The sequence below is a fragment of the Pseudophryne corroboree genome, chromosome 5 (assembly GCF_028390025.1).
Source record: "Pseudophryne corroboree isolate aPseCor3 chromosome 5, aPseCor3.hap2, whole genome shotgun sequence".
Classification (NCBI taxonomy): domain Eukaryota; kingdom Metazoa; phylum Chordata; class Amphibia; order Anura; family Myobatrachidae; genus Pseudophryne; species Pseudophryne corroboree.
Genome location: NC_086448.1, coordinates 552,863,353 through 552,878,746, shown reverse-complemented (window position 1 = coordinate 552,878,746; position 15,394 = coordinate 552,863,353). Strand labels below are relative to the sequence as shown.

Sequence of the window (15,394 nt, the reverse complement as noted above, 5' to 3'; positions counted from 1 at the left end):
TGCGGTCAAATTGCCGCAAATGTCGAAAAACGGGGCATTTTCGACAAAAAAAACCTGTTGAATTGGATTCGACAATGCAATACAGTACTTTTCGACAAAAAAACAGCCGTTTCAGATTCGACTTTTTGCAATTCGACATTTCTCAAATTCGACAGGTCTGCAATTGTAAAAATGCGACTTTTCGACAAAAGTATATTCAATTGAAGAATGTCGATTCAACAACAGTGCTTTTCGAAAGTCATTTCGTCAATTTCATTCCGCCTCATTTTGCTGTTGTGATCTAATAATTTTTTTTAAAAACATGTTTTTTTGTATGTGTTTTCTTGATTGCTAATAGCATATCTGTATATATTAGAAGGGATTATCTACTTGGTTTGTCTATTTAGGAGCCACAAGTATTATTTAATAGATTTTTTCAAATAATATATATATTTTTTTTTACTGACTAAAATAATATGGAGAGATCAGTGCATGTTTTTCAGTGGGGAGGTGTGGAAATGGGTTAAAATAAGAATTTACTCACCGGTAATTCTGTATCTCGTAGTCCGTAGTGGATGCTGGGAACTCCGTAAGGACCATGGGGAATAGCGGGCTCCGAAGGAGGCTGGGCACTCTAGAAAGATCTTAGACTACCTGGTGTGCACTGGCTCCTCCCACTATGACCCTCCTCCAAGCCTCAGTTAGGTACTGTGCCCGGACGAGCGTACACAATAAGGAAGGATTTTGAATCCCGGGTAAGACTCATACCAGCCACACCAATCACACCGTACAACTCGTGATATGAAACACAGTTAACAGTATGAAACAATAGAGCCTCTCAACAGATGGCTCAACAATAACCCGATTTAGTTTACAATAACTATGTACAAGTAATGCAGATAAACCGCACTTGGGACTTGGGATGGGCGCCCAGCATCCACTACGGACTACGAGAAACAGAATTACCGGTGAGTAAATTCTTATTTTCTCTAACGTCCTAGTGGATGCTGGGAACTCCGTAAGGACCATGGGGATTATACCAAAGCTCCCAAACGGGCGGGAGAGTGTGGATGACTCTGCAGCACCGAATGAGAGAACTCCAGGTCCTCCTCAGCCAGGGTATCAAATTTGTAGAATTTTGCAAACGTGTTTGCCCCTGACCAAGTAGCTGCTCGGCAAAGTTGTAAAGCCGAGACCCCTCGGGCAGCCGCCCAAGATGAGCCCACCTTCCTTGTGGAATGGGCATTGACAGATTTTGGCTGTGGCAGGCCTGCCACAGTATGTGCAAGCTGAATTGTACTACAAATCCAACGAGCAATAGTCTGCTTAGAAGCAGGAGCACCCAGCTTGTTGGGTGCATACAGGATAAACAGCGAGTCAGATTTTCTGACTCCAGCCGTCCTGGAAACATATATTTTCAGGGCCCTGACAACGTCTAGCAACTTGGAGTCCTCCAAATCCTTAGTAGCCGCAGGCACCACAATAGGCTGGTTCAGGTGAAACGCTGACACCACCTTAGGGAGAAACTGGGGACGAGTCCTCAATTCTGCCCTATCCATATGGAAAATCAGATAAGGGCTTTTACATGATAAAGCCGCCAACTCTGACACTCGCCTGGCTGAAGCCAAGGCCAATAACATGACCACTTTCCACGTGAGATATTTCAGATCCACGGTTTTTAGTGGCTCAAACCAATGTGATTTAAAGAAACTCAACATCACGTTGAGATCCCAAGGTGCCACAGGAGGCACAAATGGGGGCTGAATATGCAGCACTCCTTTCACAAATGTCTGAACTTCAGGTACTGAAGCTAGTTCTTTTTGAAAGAAAATCGACAGAGCCGAGATCTGTACCTTAATGGAGCCCAGTTTTAGGCCCATATTCACTCCTGCTTGCAGGAAATGCAGAAATCGACCTAGTTGAAATTCCTCTGTTGGGGCCTTTTTGGCCTCGCACCAAGCAACATATTTCCGCCATATGCGGTGATAATGCTTTGCCGTAACATCTTTCCTGGCTTTAATAAGCGTAGGAATGACTTCCTCCGGAATGCCCTTTTCCTTCAGGATCCGGCGTTCAACCGCCATGCCGTCAAACGCAGCCGCGGTAAGTCTTGGAACAGACAGGGGCCCTGCTGCAGCAGGTCCTGTCTGAGCGGCAGAGACCACGGGTCCTCTGAGATCATCTCTTGAAGTTCCGGGTACCACGCTCTTCTCGGCCAATCCGGAACCACGAGAATTGTGTTTACTCCTCGCTTTCTTATTATTCTCAATACCTTTGGTATGAGAGGTAGAGGAGGGAACACATAAACTGACCGGTACACCCACGGTGTCACTAGAGCGTCCACAGCTATCGCCTGAGGGTCTCTTGACCTGGCGCAATACTTCTCTAGTTTTTTGTTTAGGCGGGACGCCATCATGTCCACCTGTGGACGACCCCATTGATTTACAATCATTTGGAAGACTTCTGGATGAAGTCCCCACTCTCCCGGGTGGAGGTCATGCCTGCTGAGAAAGTCTGCTTCCCAGTTGTCCACTCCCGGGATGAACACTGCTGACAGTGCTAGTACATGATTCTCCGCCCATCGGAGAATTTTTGTGGCTTCTGCCATCGCCGTCCTGCTTCTTGTGCCGCCCTGTCGATTCACATGGGCGACTGCCGTGATGTTGTCTGACTGGATCAGCGCCGGCTGGTGTAGGAGCAGGGATTTTGCTTGACTTAGGGCATTGTAAATGGCCCTTAGTTCCAGAATATTTATGTGAAGGGCAGTCTCCTGACTTGACCATAGTCCTTGGAAATTTCTTCCCTTTGTGACTGCCCCCCAGCCTCGTAGGCTGGCATCCGTGGTCACCAGGACCCAGTCCTGTATGCCGAATCTGCGGCCCTCCAGAAGATGAGCACTGTGCAGCCACCACAGAAGAGACACCCTGGTTCGTGGAGACAGGGTTATTAAACGATGCATCTGAAGATGCGATCCGGACCACTTGTCCAACAGGTCCCACTGAAAAATCCTGGCATGGAACCTGCCGAATGGAATTGCTTCGTAAGAAGCTACCATCTTTCCCAGGACCCGCGTGCAGTGATGCACCGATACCTGTTTTGGTTTTAGGAGGTCTCTGACTAGAGAAGACAACTCCCTGGCTTTCTCCTCCGGGAGAAACACTTTTTTCTGGGCCGTGTCCAGAATCATTCCCAGGAACATTAGACGTGTCGTGGGGACCAGCTGTGACTTTGGGATATTCAGAATCCAGCCGTGCTGGCTCAGCACTTCCTGAGATAGTGCTACTCCCACTAACAACTGTTCCTTGGATCGTGCCTTTATTAGGAGATCGTCCAAGTATGGGATAATTAAAACTCCCTTTTTTCGAAGGAGTATCATCATTTCCGCCATAACCTTGGTAAATACCCTTGGTGCCGTGGAGAGTCCAAACGGCAGCGTCTGGAATTGGTAATGGCAGTCCTGTACCACAAATCTGAGGTACTCCTGGTGAGAATTGTAAATGGGGACATGCAGGTAAGCATCCTTGAAGTCCAGGGATACCATGTAATCCCCCTCGTCCAGGCTTGCAATAACCGCCCTGAGCGATTCCATCTTGAACTTGAATTTTTTTATGTATGTGTTCAAGGATTTCAAATTTAAAATGGGTCTCACCGAACCGTCCGGTTTCGGCACCACAAATAGTGTGGAATAGTAACCCCGGCCTTGTTGAAGTAGGGGTACCTTGATTATCACCTGCTGGGAATACAGCTTGTGAATCGCTGCTAGCACCGCCTCCCTGTCTGAGGGAGCAATCGGCAAGGCGGATTTTAGGAAACGGCGGGGTGGAGTCGCCTCGAATTCCAGCCTGTATCCCTGAGATACTATTTGAAGGATCCAGGGATCCACCTGTGAGCGGGCTCACTGATCGCTGAAATTCCTGAGGCGGGCCCCCACCGCACCTGGCTCCGCCTGTGAAGCCCCACCGTCATGCGGCGGACTTGGAAGAGGAAGCGGGGGAGGACTTTTGTTCCTGGGAACCTGCTGTTTGCTGCAGCCTTTTTCCCCTGCCTCTGCCTCTTGACAGAAAAGACCCTCCTTTTCCCCGCTTGTTTTTCTGGGACCGAAAGGACTGAACCTGATAAAATGGCGCCTTCTTAGGCTGTGAGGGGACATGGGGTAAAAATGCTGACTTCCCAGACGTTGCTGTGGAAACTAGGTCGGAGAGACCATCCCCAAATAATTCCTCCCCCTTATAAGGCAAGACTTCCATGTGCCTTTTGGAATCTGCATCTCCAGTCCACTGGCGAGTCCATAAGCATCTCCTAGCAGAGATAGATAATGCACTTATTTTAGATGCCAGCCGGCAGATTTCCCTCTGTGCATCTCTCATGTATAAGACTGAGTCTTTTATATGGTCAATTGTTAGCAGGATCGTGTCTCTGTCTAACGTGTCAATATTTTCTGACAGTTTATCTGACCACGCAGCGGCAGCACTGCACATCCATGCTGACGCAATAGCTGGTCTGAGTATAATGCCTGAGTGTGTATATACAGACTTCAGGATCGCCTCCTGCTTTCTATCAGCAGGTTCCTTAAGGGCGGCCGTATCCTGGGACGGTAGTGCCACCTTTTTAGACAAACGTGTGAGCGCTTTATCCACCCTCGGGGGTGTTTCCCAACGTAACCTATCCTCTGGCGGGAAAGGGAACGCCATTAGTAGCTTCTTAGGAATTACCAATTTCTTATCAGGGGAAGCCCACGCTTCTTCACACACTTCATTTAATTCATCTGACGGGGGAAAAACTACAGGTAGTTTTTTCTCCCCAAACATAATACCCTTTTTTGTGGTACCTGGATGTAAATCAGAAATATTTAACACCTCTTTCATTGCCTCAATCATGCAGTGAATGGCCTTAACGGGCATTAAATTTGACTCATCGTCGTCGACACTGGTGTCAGTATCCGTGTCGACATCTACTTGTGCCACCTGAGATAACGGGCGTTTCAGAGCCCCTGATGACTTTTGAGACACCTGGACAGGCACGAGCTGAAGACTCGGCTGTCCCACAGTCGGCATGTCGTCAAATTTTTTATGTAAGGAGTCTATACGTGCACTCATTTCCTGCCATAATACCATCCACTCAGGTGTCTGACCCCCAGGGGGTGACATCCCTGCTAAAGGCATCTGCTCCCCCTCCACATCATTATCCTCCTCAAACATGTCGACACAGCCGTACCGACACACTCCACACACACAGGGAATGCTCAAACAGAATACAGGACCCACAAAAGCCCTTTGGGGGGACAGAGTAAGAGTATGCCAGCACACACCAGAGCGCTATATATATACAGGGACTAACTGAGTTATGTCCCTAATAGCTGCTTTTTATATAATATACTGTATACAGTGCCAATTTTAATGCCCCCCCTCTCTTTTCCCTCTTACTGTACTGTAGAATTGCAGGGAAGAGCCAGGGAGCTTCCTTCCAGCCGAGCTGTGAGGGAAAAATGGCGCCAGTGTGCTGAGGAGATAGGCTCCGCCCCTTTTTCGCGGCCTATTCTCCCGCTTTTTATGGGATTCTGGCAGGGGTATTTACCTCATATATAGCCCCAGGGGCTATATATTGAGGTATTTTAGCCAGCCAAGGTGTTTTTATTGCTGCCTCAGGGCGCCCCCCCAGCGCCCTGCACCCTCAGTGACCGGAGTGTGAAGTGTGTATGAGGAGCAATGGCGCACAGCTGCAGTGCTGTGCGCTACCTTGGTGAAGACAGGATGTCTTCATGCCGCCGATTTTCCGGACCATCTTCTTGCTTCTGGCTCTGTAAGGGGGACGGCGGCGCGGCTCCGGGACCGAACATCAAGGCTGGGCCTGCGGTCGATCCCTCTGGAGCTAATGGTGTCCAGTAGCCTAAGAAGCCCAATCCGGCTGCAAGCAGGCGAGTTCGCTTCTTCTCCCCTTAGTCCCTTGCTGCAGTGAGCCTGTTGCCAGCAGGTCTCACTGAATAACAAATTCTAAGACTATAACTTTCTAAGAGCTCAGGAGAGCCCCTAGTGTGCATCCAACCTCGGCCGGGCACGAAATCTAACTGAGGCTTGGAGGAGGGTCATAGTGGGAGGAGCCAGTGCACACCAGGTAGTCTAAGATCTTTCTAGAGTGCCCAGCCTCCTTCGGAGCCCGCTATTCCCCATGGTCCTTACGGAGTTCCCAGCATCCACTAGGACGTTAGAGAAAATTCCAGAAAACATTGCGTGGGGTCCCCCCTCCTAAGCATAACCAGCCTCGGGCTCTTTGAGCCGGTCCTGGTTGTAAAAATACGGGGGGGGGGGGAAATGACAGGGGATCCCCCGTACTTTAACAACCAGCACTGGGCTCTGCGTCCGGTCCTGGTGCCAAAAATACGGGGGACAAAACACGTAGGGGTCCCCCGTATTTTTAACACCAGCACCGGGCTCCACTAGCTAGAGAGATAAAGCCACAGCCGGGGGACACTTTTATACCGGTCCCCGCGGCCGTGGCATTAAATCCCCAACTAGTCACCCCTGGCCGGGGTACCCTGGAGGAGTGGGGACCCATTAAATCAAGGGGTCCCCCCGCTCCAGCCACCCAAGGGCCAGGGGTGAAGCCCGAGGCTGTCCCCCCATCCAAGGGCGGCGGATGGGAGGCTGATAGCCAAGTGTAAAAAAAAAAGAATATTGTTTTTTGTAGCAGGACTACAAGTCCCAGCAAGCCTCCCCCGCAAGCTGGTACTCGTAGAATCTTAAGTACAGTACCAGCATGCGGGGGGGAAACGGGCCCGCTGGTACCTGTAGTTCTACTACAAAAAACACCCAAATAAAAACAGTACACACACACCGTGACAGTACAACATACATGCACACCGACATACACACATACTTATGTTGACATGAGGCTCGGTCCCCTTCTCCACGTAGAATCCACGGGGTACCTGTAAATAAAATTATACTCACAACAATCCAGTGTAGATCGGTCCTCTTCTTAGTTTGTAATCCACGTACTTGGCAAAATAAAAAAACGCAAAACACGATCCACGCACTGAAAGGGTCCCATGTTCACACATGGGACCCCTTTCCCCGACTGCCAGAACCCCCCGTGACTGCTGTCAAAGAGGGTCCCTTCAGCCAATCAGGGAGCGCCACGTCGTGGCACTCTCCTTATTGGCTGTGCGCATCTGAGCTGTCAGGCGGCGTACTCGAGATACACTGTAGCACATAGGTGCTCCATTGTATCCAATGGTGGGAACTTTGCGGTCAGCGGTTGAGGTTAGTCGCGGTCAATCGCTGACCGCAAAGTTCCCACCATTGAATATAATGGAGCGCCTATGCGCCGCCTGACAGCTCAGGCGCGCACAGCCAATCAGGAGAGTGCCACGACGTGGCGCTCTCTGATTGGCTGATGGGACCCTCTTTGACAGCAGTCACGGGGGGTCCAGGCAGTTGGGGAAAGGGGTCCCATGTGTAAGTGTAAACATGGGACCCCTTTCAGTGCGTGGATCGTGTTTTGCGTTTTTTTATTTTGCCAAGTACGTGGATTACAAACTAAGAAGAGGACCGATCTACACTGGATTGTTGTGAGTATAATTTTATTTACAGGTACCCCGTGGATTCTACGTGGAGAAGGGGACCGAGCCTCGTGTCAACATAGGTAAGTATGTGTGTATGTCGGTGTGTATGTATGTAATAAGGTTGTACTGTCACGGTGTGTGTGTACTGTTTTTATTTGGGTATTTTTTTTGTAGTAGTACTACTACTACTACTACTACAGGTACCAGCGGGCCCGTTTCCCCCCAGCATGCTGGTACTTGTGGTTCTCCAAATACCAGCTTACGGGGAGGCTTGCTGGGACTTGTAGTTCTGCTACAAAAAACAATATTTTTTTTTAACACTTGGCTATCAGCCTCCCATCCGACGCCCTTGGTTTGGGGGGTACAGCCTCGGGCTTCACCCCTGGCCCTTGGGTGGCTGGAGGGGGGGGGGGGACCCTTGATTTAAGGGGTCCCCACTCCTCCAGGGTACCCCGGCCAGGGGTGACTAGTTGGGGATTTACTAATGCCACGGCCGCAGGGACCGGTATAAAAGTGTCCCCCGGCTGTGGCATTATCTCTCTAGCTAGTGGAGCCCGGTGCTGGTGTTAAAAATACGGGGAACCCCTACGTGTTTTGTCCCCCGTATTTTTGGCACCAGGACCGGACGCAGAGCCCGGTGCTGGTTGTTAAAATACGGGGGATCCCCTGTCATTTCCCCCCCCCCCCCCGTATTTTTACATCCAGGACCGGCTCAAAGAGCCCGAGGCTGGTTATGCTTAGGAGGTGGGACCCCATGCAATTTTTTTCAGGTTTTTTTTTTTAACACTTTTGTGCCGTCCATGAAGTCGAATCCAGGACGCACACTATTTGTCAATTGGTCCGTTTTTTTACAGCGGGACTGTCGAATCCATTTTTTATTGAATATGTCGAATACGGGTCCCGGCGGCCAGGATTTGACTGTCGAATTGTGTTGAATACAAAAACGGTCGAATTCTAGCCGGAATTCGACCGCAATTGCATACACCCCAAAAGCTCTACTTCTCAAAAGCATAAAATAAAAAAATATATACATTCTCCATTATAAATGCCCCTGGGGGTAGCTGCACAGCAGTGTGGCTGCGGATGGCTGGTTTGCCTGGGGGTAACCTCTTAGTTGTGTGGTCGTCTCGGTTGGTTTGCTAGGGGTGAGATAAAGCTGCACAGTAATGTGGCTGCGGGGTGAAGGGGGGGGGGGGGGGGGGGCGGGTGAAATGGTGGTCTACCTCCTAAACTTTCATCCTGGCTCCTAGATTTAAAAAAAAAATGTCAAGTCCTGCTTTAAATATCAACAATATGGCTAAATATAAAATAGGATTGAATGTTTTGAGAAATAAAATGTGCAAGATATCACTATTTCAATACATAGTTTGAAGTGCTTCAAACAAAATGTAATTTCTAAAAACACTCACCTTTAATTGTTTCTTCAACAACTTCCACTACTCGATCAATTTGTTGTACCTGTTACAAGAAGAAAAAAAATACAGACATTAGCTTTTACAATTTTAAAATTCATGTGGTACTGAGCCATTAATTATATGTATAAAAAAAAATAAGAATTTACTTACCGATAATTCTATTTCTCGTAGTCCGTAGTGGATGCTGGGGACTCCGTCAGGACCATGGGGAATAGCGGCTCCGCAGGAGACTGGGCACAAAAGTAAAAGCTTTAGGATCAGGTGGTGTGCACTGGCTCCTCCCCCTATGACCCTCGTCCAAGCCTCAGTTAGGATACTGTGCCCGGACGAGCGTACACAATAAGGAAGGATTTTGAATCCCGGGTAAGACTCATACCAGCCACACCAATCACAATGTACAACCTGTGATCTGAACCCAGTTAACAGCATGATAACAGCGGAGCCTCTGAAAAGATGGCTCACAACAATGATAACCCGATTTTTGTAACAATAACTATGTACAAGTATTGCAGACAATCCGCACTTGGGATGGGCGCCCAGCATCCACTACGGACTACGAGAAATAGAATTATCGGTAAGTAAATTCTTATTTTCTCTGACGTCCTAAGTGGATGCTGGGGACTCCGTCAGGACCATGGGGATTATACCGAAGCTCCCAAACGGGCGGGAGAGTGCGGATGACTCTGCAGCACCGAATGAGAGAACTCCAGGTCCTCCTCAGCCAGGGTATCAAATTTGTAGAATTTTTCAAACGTGTTTGCCCCTGACCAAGTAGCAGCTCGGCAAAGTTGTAAAGCCGAGACCCCTCGGGCAGCCGCCCAAGATGAGCCCACCTTCCTTGTGGAATGGGCATTTACATATTTTGGCTGTGGCAGGCCTGCCACAGAATGTGCAAGCTGAATTGTACTACACATCCAACCAGCAATCGTCTGCTTAGAAGCAAGAGCACCCAGTTTGTTGGGTGCATACAGGATAAACAGCGAATTAGATTTGGCTTAATTAGTTTAAGGCTCTGACAACGTCGAACAACTTGAAGTCCTCCAAGTCCCTAGTAGCCGCAGGTACCACAATAAGCTGGTTCAGGTGAAACGCTGACACCACCTTAGGGAGAAACTGGGGACGAGTCCGCAGCTCTGCCCTGTCCGAATGGACAATCAGATATGGGCTTTTGTGAGACAAAGCCGCCAATTCTGACACTCGCCTGGCCGAGGCCAGGGCCAACAGCATGGTCACTTTCCATGTGAGATATTTCAAATCCACAGATTTGAGCGGTTTAAACCAATGTGATTTGAGGAATCCCAGAACTACGTTGAGATCCCACAGTGCCACTGGAGGCACAAAAGGGGGTTGTATATGCAGTACTCCCTTGACAAACTTCTGGACTTCAGGAACTGAAGCCAATTCTTTCTGGAAGAAAATCGACAGGGCCGAAATATGAACCTTAATGGACCCCAATTTGAGGCCCATAGACACTCCTGTTTGTAGGAAATGCAGGAATCGACCAAGTTGAAATTCCTCCGTGGGGGCCTTCCTGGCCTCACACCATGCAACATATTTTCGCCAAATGCGGTGATAATGTTGTGCGGTCACCTCCTTCCTGGCTCTGACCAGGGTAGGGATGACCTCTTCCGGAATGCCTTTTTCCCTTAGGATCCGGCGTTCAACCGCCATGCCCGTCAAACGCAGCCGCGGTAAGTCTTGGAACAGACATGATCCTTGCTGAAGCAAGTCCCTTCTTAGTATCTCTTGAAGTTCCGGGTACCATCTTGGCCAATCCGGAGCCACGAGTATAGTTCTTACTCCTCTCCGTCTTATAATTCTCAGTACCTTGGGTATGAGAGGCAGAGGAGGGAACACATACACCGACTGGTACGCCCACGGTGTTACCAGAGCGTTCCAGCTATTGCCTGAGGGTCTCTTGACCTGGCGCAATACCTGTCCAGTTTTTTGTTCAGACGGGACGCCATCATGTCCACCTTTGGTCTTTCCCAACGGTTCACAATCATGTGGAAGACTTCCAGATGAAGTCCCCACTCTCCCGGGTGGAGGTCGTTCCTGCTGAGGAAGTCTGCTTCCCAGTTGTCCACTCCCTGAATGAACACCGCTGACAGTGTTATCACATGATTTTTCGCCCAGCGAAGAATCCTTGCTGCCATTGCCCTCCTGCTTCTTGTGCCGCCCTGTCTGTTTACGTGGGCGACTGCCGTGATGTTGTCCGACTGGATCAGCACCGGTTGACTTTGAAGCAGAGGTCTTCCTAGGCTCAGAGCATTGTAAATTGCCCTTAGCTCCAGTATATTTATGTGGAGAGAAGTCTCCAGACTTGACCACACTCCTTGGAAATTTCTTCCCTGTGTGACTGCTCCCCAGCCTCTCAGGCTGGCATCCGTGGTCACCAGAACCCAGTCCTGAATGCCGAATGTGCTGCCCTCTAGTAGATGAGCACTCTGCAGCCACCACAGAAGAGACACCCTTGTCCTTGGAGACAGGATTATCCGCTGATGCATCTGAAGATGCGATCCGGACCATTCGTCCAGCAGATCCCACTGAAAAATTCTTGCGTGAAATCTGCCGAATGGAATCGCTTCGTAAGAAGCCACCATTTTTCCCAGGACTCTTGTGCATTGATGCACTGACACTTGGCCTGGTTTTAGGAGGTTTCTGACTAGCTCGGATAACTCCCTGTCTTTCTCCTCCGGGAGAAACACCTTTTTCTGGACTGTGTCCAGAATCATCCCTAGGAACAGCAGACGTGTCGTCGGAAACAGCTGCGATTTTGGAATATTTAGAATCCACCCGTGCTGTCGTAGAACTACTTGAGATAGTGCTACTCCGACCTCCAACTGTTCTCTGGACCTTGCCCTTATCAGGAGATCGTCCAAGTAAGGGATAATTAAGACGCCTTTTCTTTGAAGAAGAATCATCATTTCGGCCATTACCTTGGTAAAGACCCGGGGTGCCGTGGACAATCCAAACGGCAGCGTCTGAAACTGATAGTGACAGTTCTGTACCACGAACCTGAGGTACCCTTGGTGAGAAGGGCAAATTGGGACATGGAGGTAAGCATCCTTCATGTCCAGGTACACCATATAGTCCCCTTCTTCCTGGTTCGCTATCACTGCTCTGAGTGACTCCATCTTGATTTGAACCTTTGTATGTAAGTGTTCAAAGATTTCAGATTTAGAATAGGTCTCACCGAGCCGTCTGGCTTCAGTACCACAATATAGTGTGGAATAATACCCCTTTCCTTGTTGTAGGAGGGGTACTTTGATTATCACCTGCTGGGAATACAGCTTGTGAATTGTTTCCAATACTGCCTCCCTGTCGGAGGGAGACGTTGGTAAAGCAGACTTCAGGAACCTGCGAGGGGGAGACGTCTCGAATTTCCAATCTGTACCCCTGGGATACTACTTGTAGGATCCAGGGGTCCACTTGCGAGTGAGCCCACTGCGCGCTGAAACTCTTGAGACGACCCCCAACCACACCTGAGTCCGCTTGTACGGCCCCAGCGTCATGCTGAGGACTTGGCAGAAGCGGTGGAGGGCTTCTGTTCCTGGGAAGGGGCTGCCTGCTGCAGTCTTCTTCCCTTTCCTCTACCCCTGGGCAGATATGACTGGCCTTTTGCCCGCTTGCCCTTATGGGGACGAAAGGACTGAGGCTGAAAAGACGGTGTCTTTTTCTGCTGAGATGTGACTTGGGGTAAAAAAGGTGGATTTTCCAGCTGTTGCCGTGTCCACCAGGTCCGATGGACCGACCCCAAATAACTCCTCCCCTTTATACGGCAATACTTCCATGTGCCGTTTGGTATCTGCATCACCTGACCACTGTCGTGTCCATAAACATCTTCTGGCAGATATGGTCATCGCACTTACTCTTGATGCCAGAGTGCAAATATCCCTCTGTGCATCTCGCATATATAGAAATGCATCCTTTAAATGCTCTATAGTCAGTAAAATACTGTCCCTGTCAAGGGTATCAATATTTTCAGTCAGGGAATCCGACCAAGCCACCCCAGCGCTGCACATCCAGGCTGAGGCGATCGCTGGTCGCAGTATAACACCAGTATGTGTGTATATACTTTTTAGGATATTTTCCAGCCTCCTATCAGCTGGCTCCTTGAGGGCGGCCGTATCTGGAGACGGTAACGCCACTTGTTTTGATAAGCGTGTGAGCGCCTTATCCACCCTAAGGGGTGTTTCCCAACGCGCCCTAACTTCTGGCGGGAAAGGGTATAACGCCAATAATTTTCTATCGGGGGAAACCCACGCATCATCACACACTTCATTTAATTTATCTGATTCAGGAAAAACTACAGGTAGTTTTTTCACACCCCACATAATACCCTTTTTTGTGGTACTTGTAGTATCAGAAATATGTAACACCTCCTTCATTGCCCTTAACATGTAACGTGTGGCCCTAATGGAAAATACGTTTGTTTCTTCACCGTCGACACTGGAGTCAGTGTCCGTGTCTGTGTCGACCGACTGAGGTAAATGGGCGTTTTAAAGCCCCTGACGGTGTTTGAGACGCCTGGACAGGTACTAATTGGTTTGCCGGCCGTCTCATGTCGTCAACCGACCTTGCAGCGTGTTGACATTATCACGTAATTCCCTAAATAAGCCATCCATTCCGGTGTCGACTCCCTAGAGAGTGACATCACCATTACAGGCAATTGCTCCGCCTCCTCACCAACATCGTCCTCATACATGTCGACACACACGTACCGACACACAGCACACACACAGGGAATGCTCTGATAGAGGACAGGACCCCACTAGCCCTTTGGGGAGACAGAGGGAGAGTTTGCCAGCACACACCAAAACGCTATAATTATACAGGGACAACCTTATATAAGTGTTTTCCCTTATAGCATCTTAATATATAATAATATCGCCAAATAAGTGCCCCCCCTCTCTGTTTTAACCCTGTTTCTGTAGTGCAGTGCAGGGGAGAGCCTGGGAGCCTTCCTAGCAGCGGAGCTGTGTAGGAAAATGGCGCAGTGTGCGGAGGAGAATAGGCCCCGCCCCCTTTTCGGCGGGCTTCTTCTCCCGTTTTTCTGACAACCTGGCAGGGGTTAAATACATCCATATAGCCCCAGAGGCTATATGTGATGTATTTTTAGCCAGCATAGGTACTTTCATTGCTGCCCAGGGCGCCCCCCCCAGCGCCCTGCACTCTCAGTGACCGTTGGTGTGAAGTGTGCTGAGAGCAATGGCGCACAGCTGCCGTGCTGTGCGCTACCTTAAGAAGACTGGGAAGTCTTCAGCCGCCGATTTCTGGACCTCTTCCCTCTTCAGCATCTGCAAGGGGGTCGGCGGCGCGGCTCCGGTGACCCATCCAGGCTGTACCTGTGATCGTCCCTCTGGAGCTAGTGTCCAGTAGCCTAAGAAGCCAATCCATCCTGCACGCAGGTGAGTTCACTTCTTCTCCCCTAAGTCCCTCGTTGCAGTGAGCCTGTTGCCAGCAGGACTCACAGAAAATAAAAAACCTAACAAAACTTTTACTCTAAGCAGCTCTTTAGGAGAGCCACCTAGATTGCACCCTTCTCGGCCGGGCACAAAAACCTAACTGAGGCTTGGAGGAGGGTCATAGGGGGAGGAGCCAGTGCACACCACCTGATCCTAAAGCTTTTACTTTTGTGCCCTGTCTCCTGCGGAGCCGCTATTCCCCATGGTCCTGACGGAGTCCCCAGCATCCACTTAGGACGTCAGAGAAATAAGATTTTAAACCTACCGTTAAATCTTTTTCTCCTAGTCCGTAGAGGATGCTGGGGACTCCGTAAGGACCATGGGGTATAGACGGGCTCCGCAGGAGACATGGGCACTATAAATAACTTTAGAATGGGTGTGCACTGGCTCCTCCCTCTATGCCCCTCCTCCAGACCTCAGTTAGAGAAACTGTGCCCAGAGGAGACGGACAGTACGAGGAAAGGATTTTGTTAATCTAAGGGCAAGATTCATACCAGCCCACACCATCCATACCGTATAACTTGGAATATACGAACCAGTCAACAGCATGAAACAAACAGCATCAGTCAAGACTGATCAAAACTGTAACATAACCCTTATGTATGCAATAACTATATACAAGTCTTGCAGAATGTTGTCCGCACTTGGGACGGGCGCCCAGCATCCTCTACGGACTAGGAGAAAAAAATTAACCGGTAGGTTTAAAATCTCATTTTCTCTTACGTCCTAGAGGATGCTGGGGACTCGGTAAGGACCATGGGGATTATACCAAAGCTCCAAACCGGGCGGGAGAGTGCGGATGACTCTGCAGCACCGATTGAGAAAACAGTAGGTCCTCATCAGCCAGGGTATCAAACTTGTAGAACTTTGCAAAAGTGTTTGACCCCGACCAAGTCGCCGCTCGGCAAAGCTGTAACGCCAAGACGCCTCGGGCAGCCGCCCAAGAAGAGCCCACCTTCCTAGTGGAATGG

General features: G+C 49.5%; 1 protein-coding gene across 2 annotated transcripts in view; it reads right to left on the bottom strand.

The window, feature by feature from the left end:
• The window catches only part of CDKAL1 (CDK5 regulatory subunit associated protein 1 like 1), a 1,663,077-nt gene that overhangs the window by 1,135,156 nt on the left and 512,527 nt on the right, over positions 1-15,394 (bottom strand). For both annotated transcript variants that reach the window (XM_063923244.1, XM_063923245.1), the window contains exon 7: positions 8,950-8,998. In XM_063923244.1, coding sequence (XP_063779314.1) covers positions 8,950-8,998 — 49 coding nt within the window. The remainder of the gene's footprint in view (positions 1-8,949; positions 8,999-15,394) is intronic.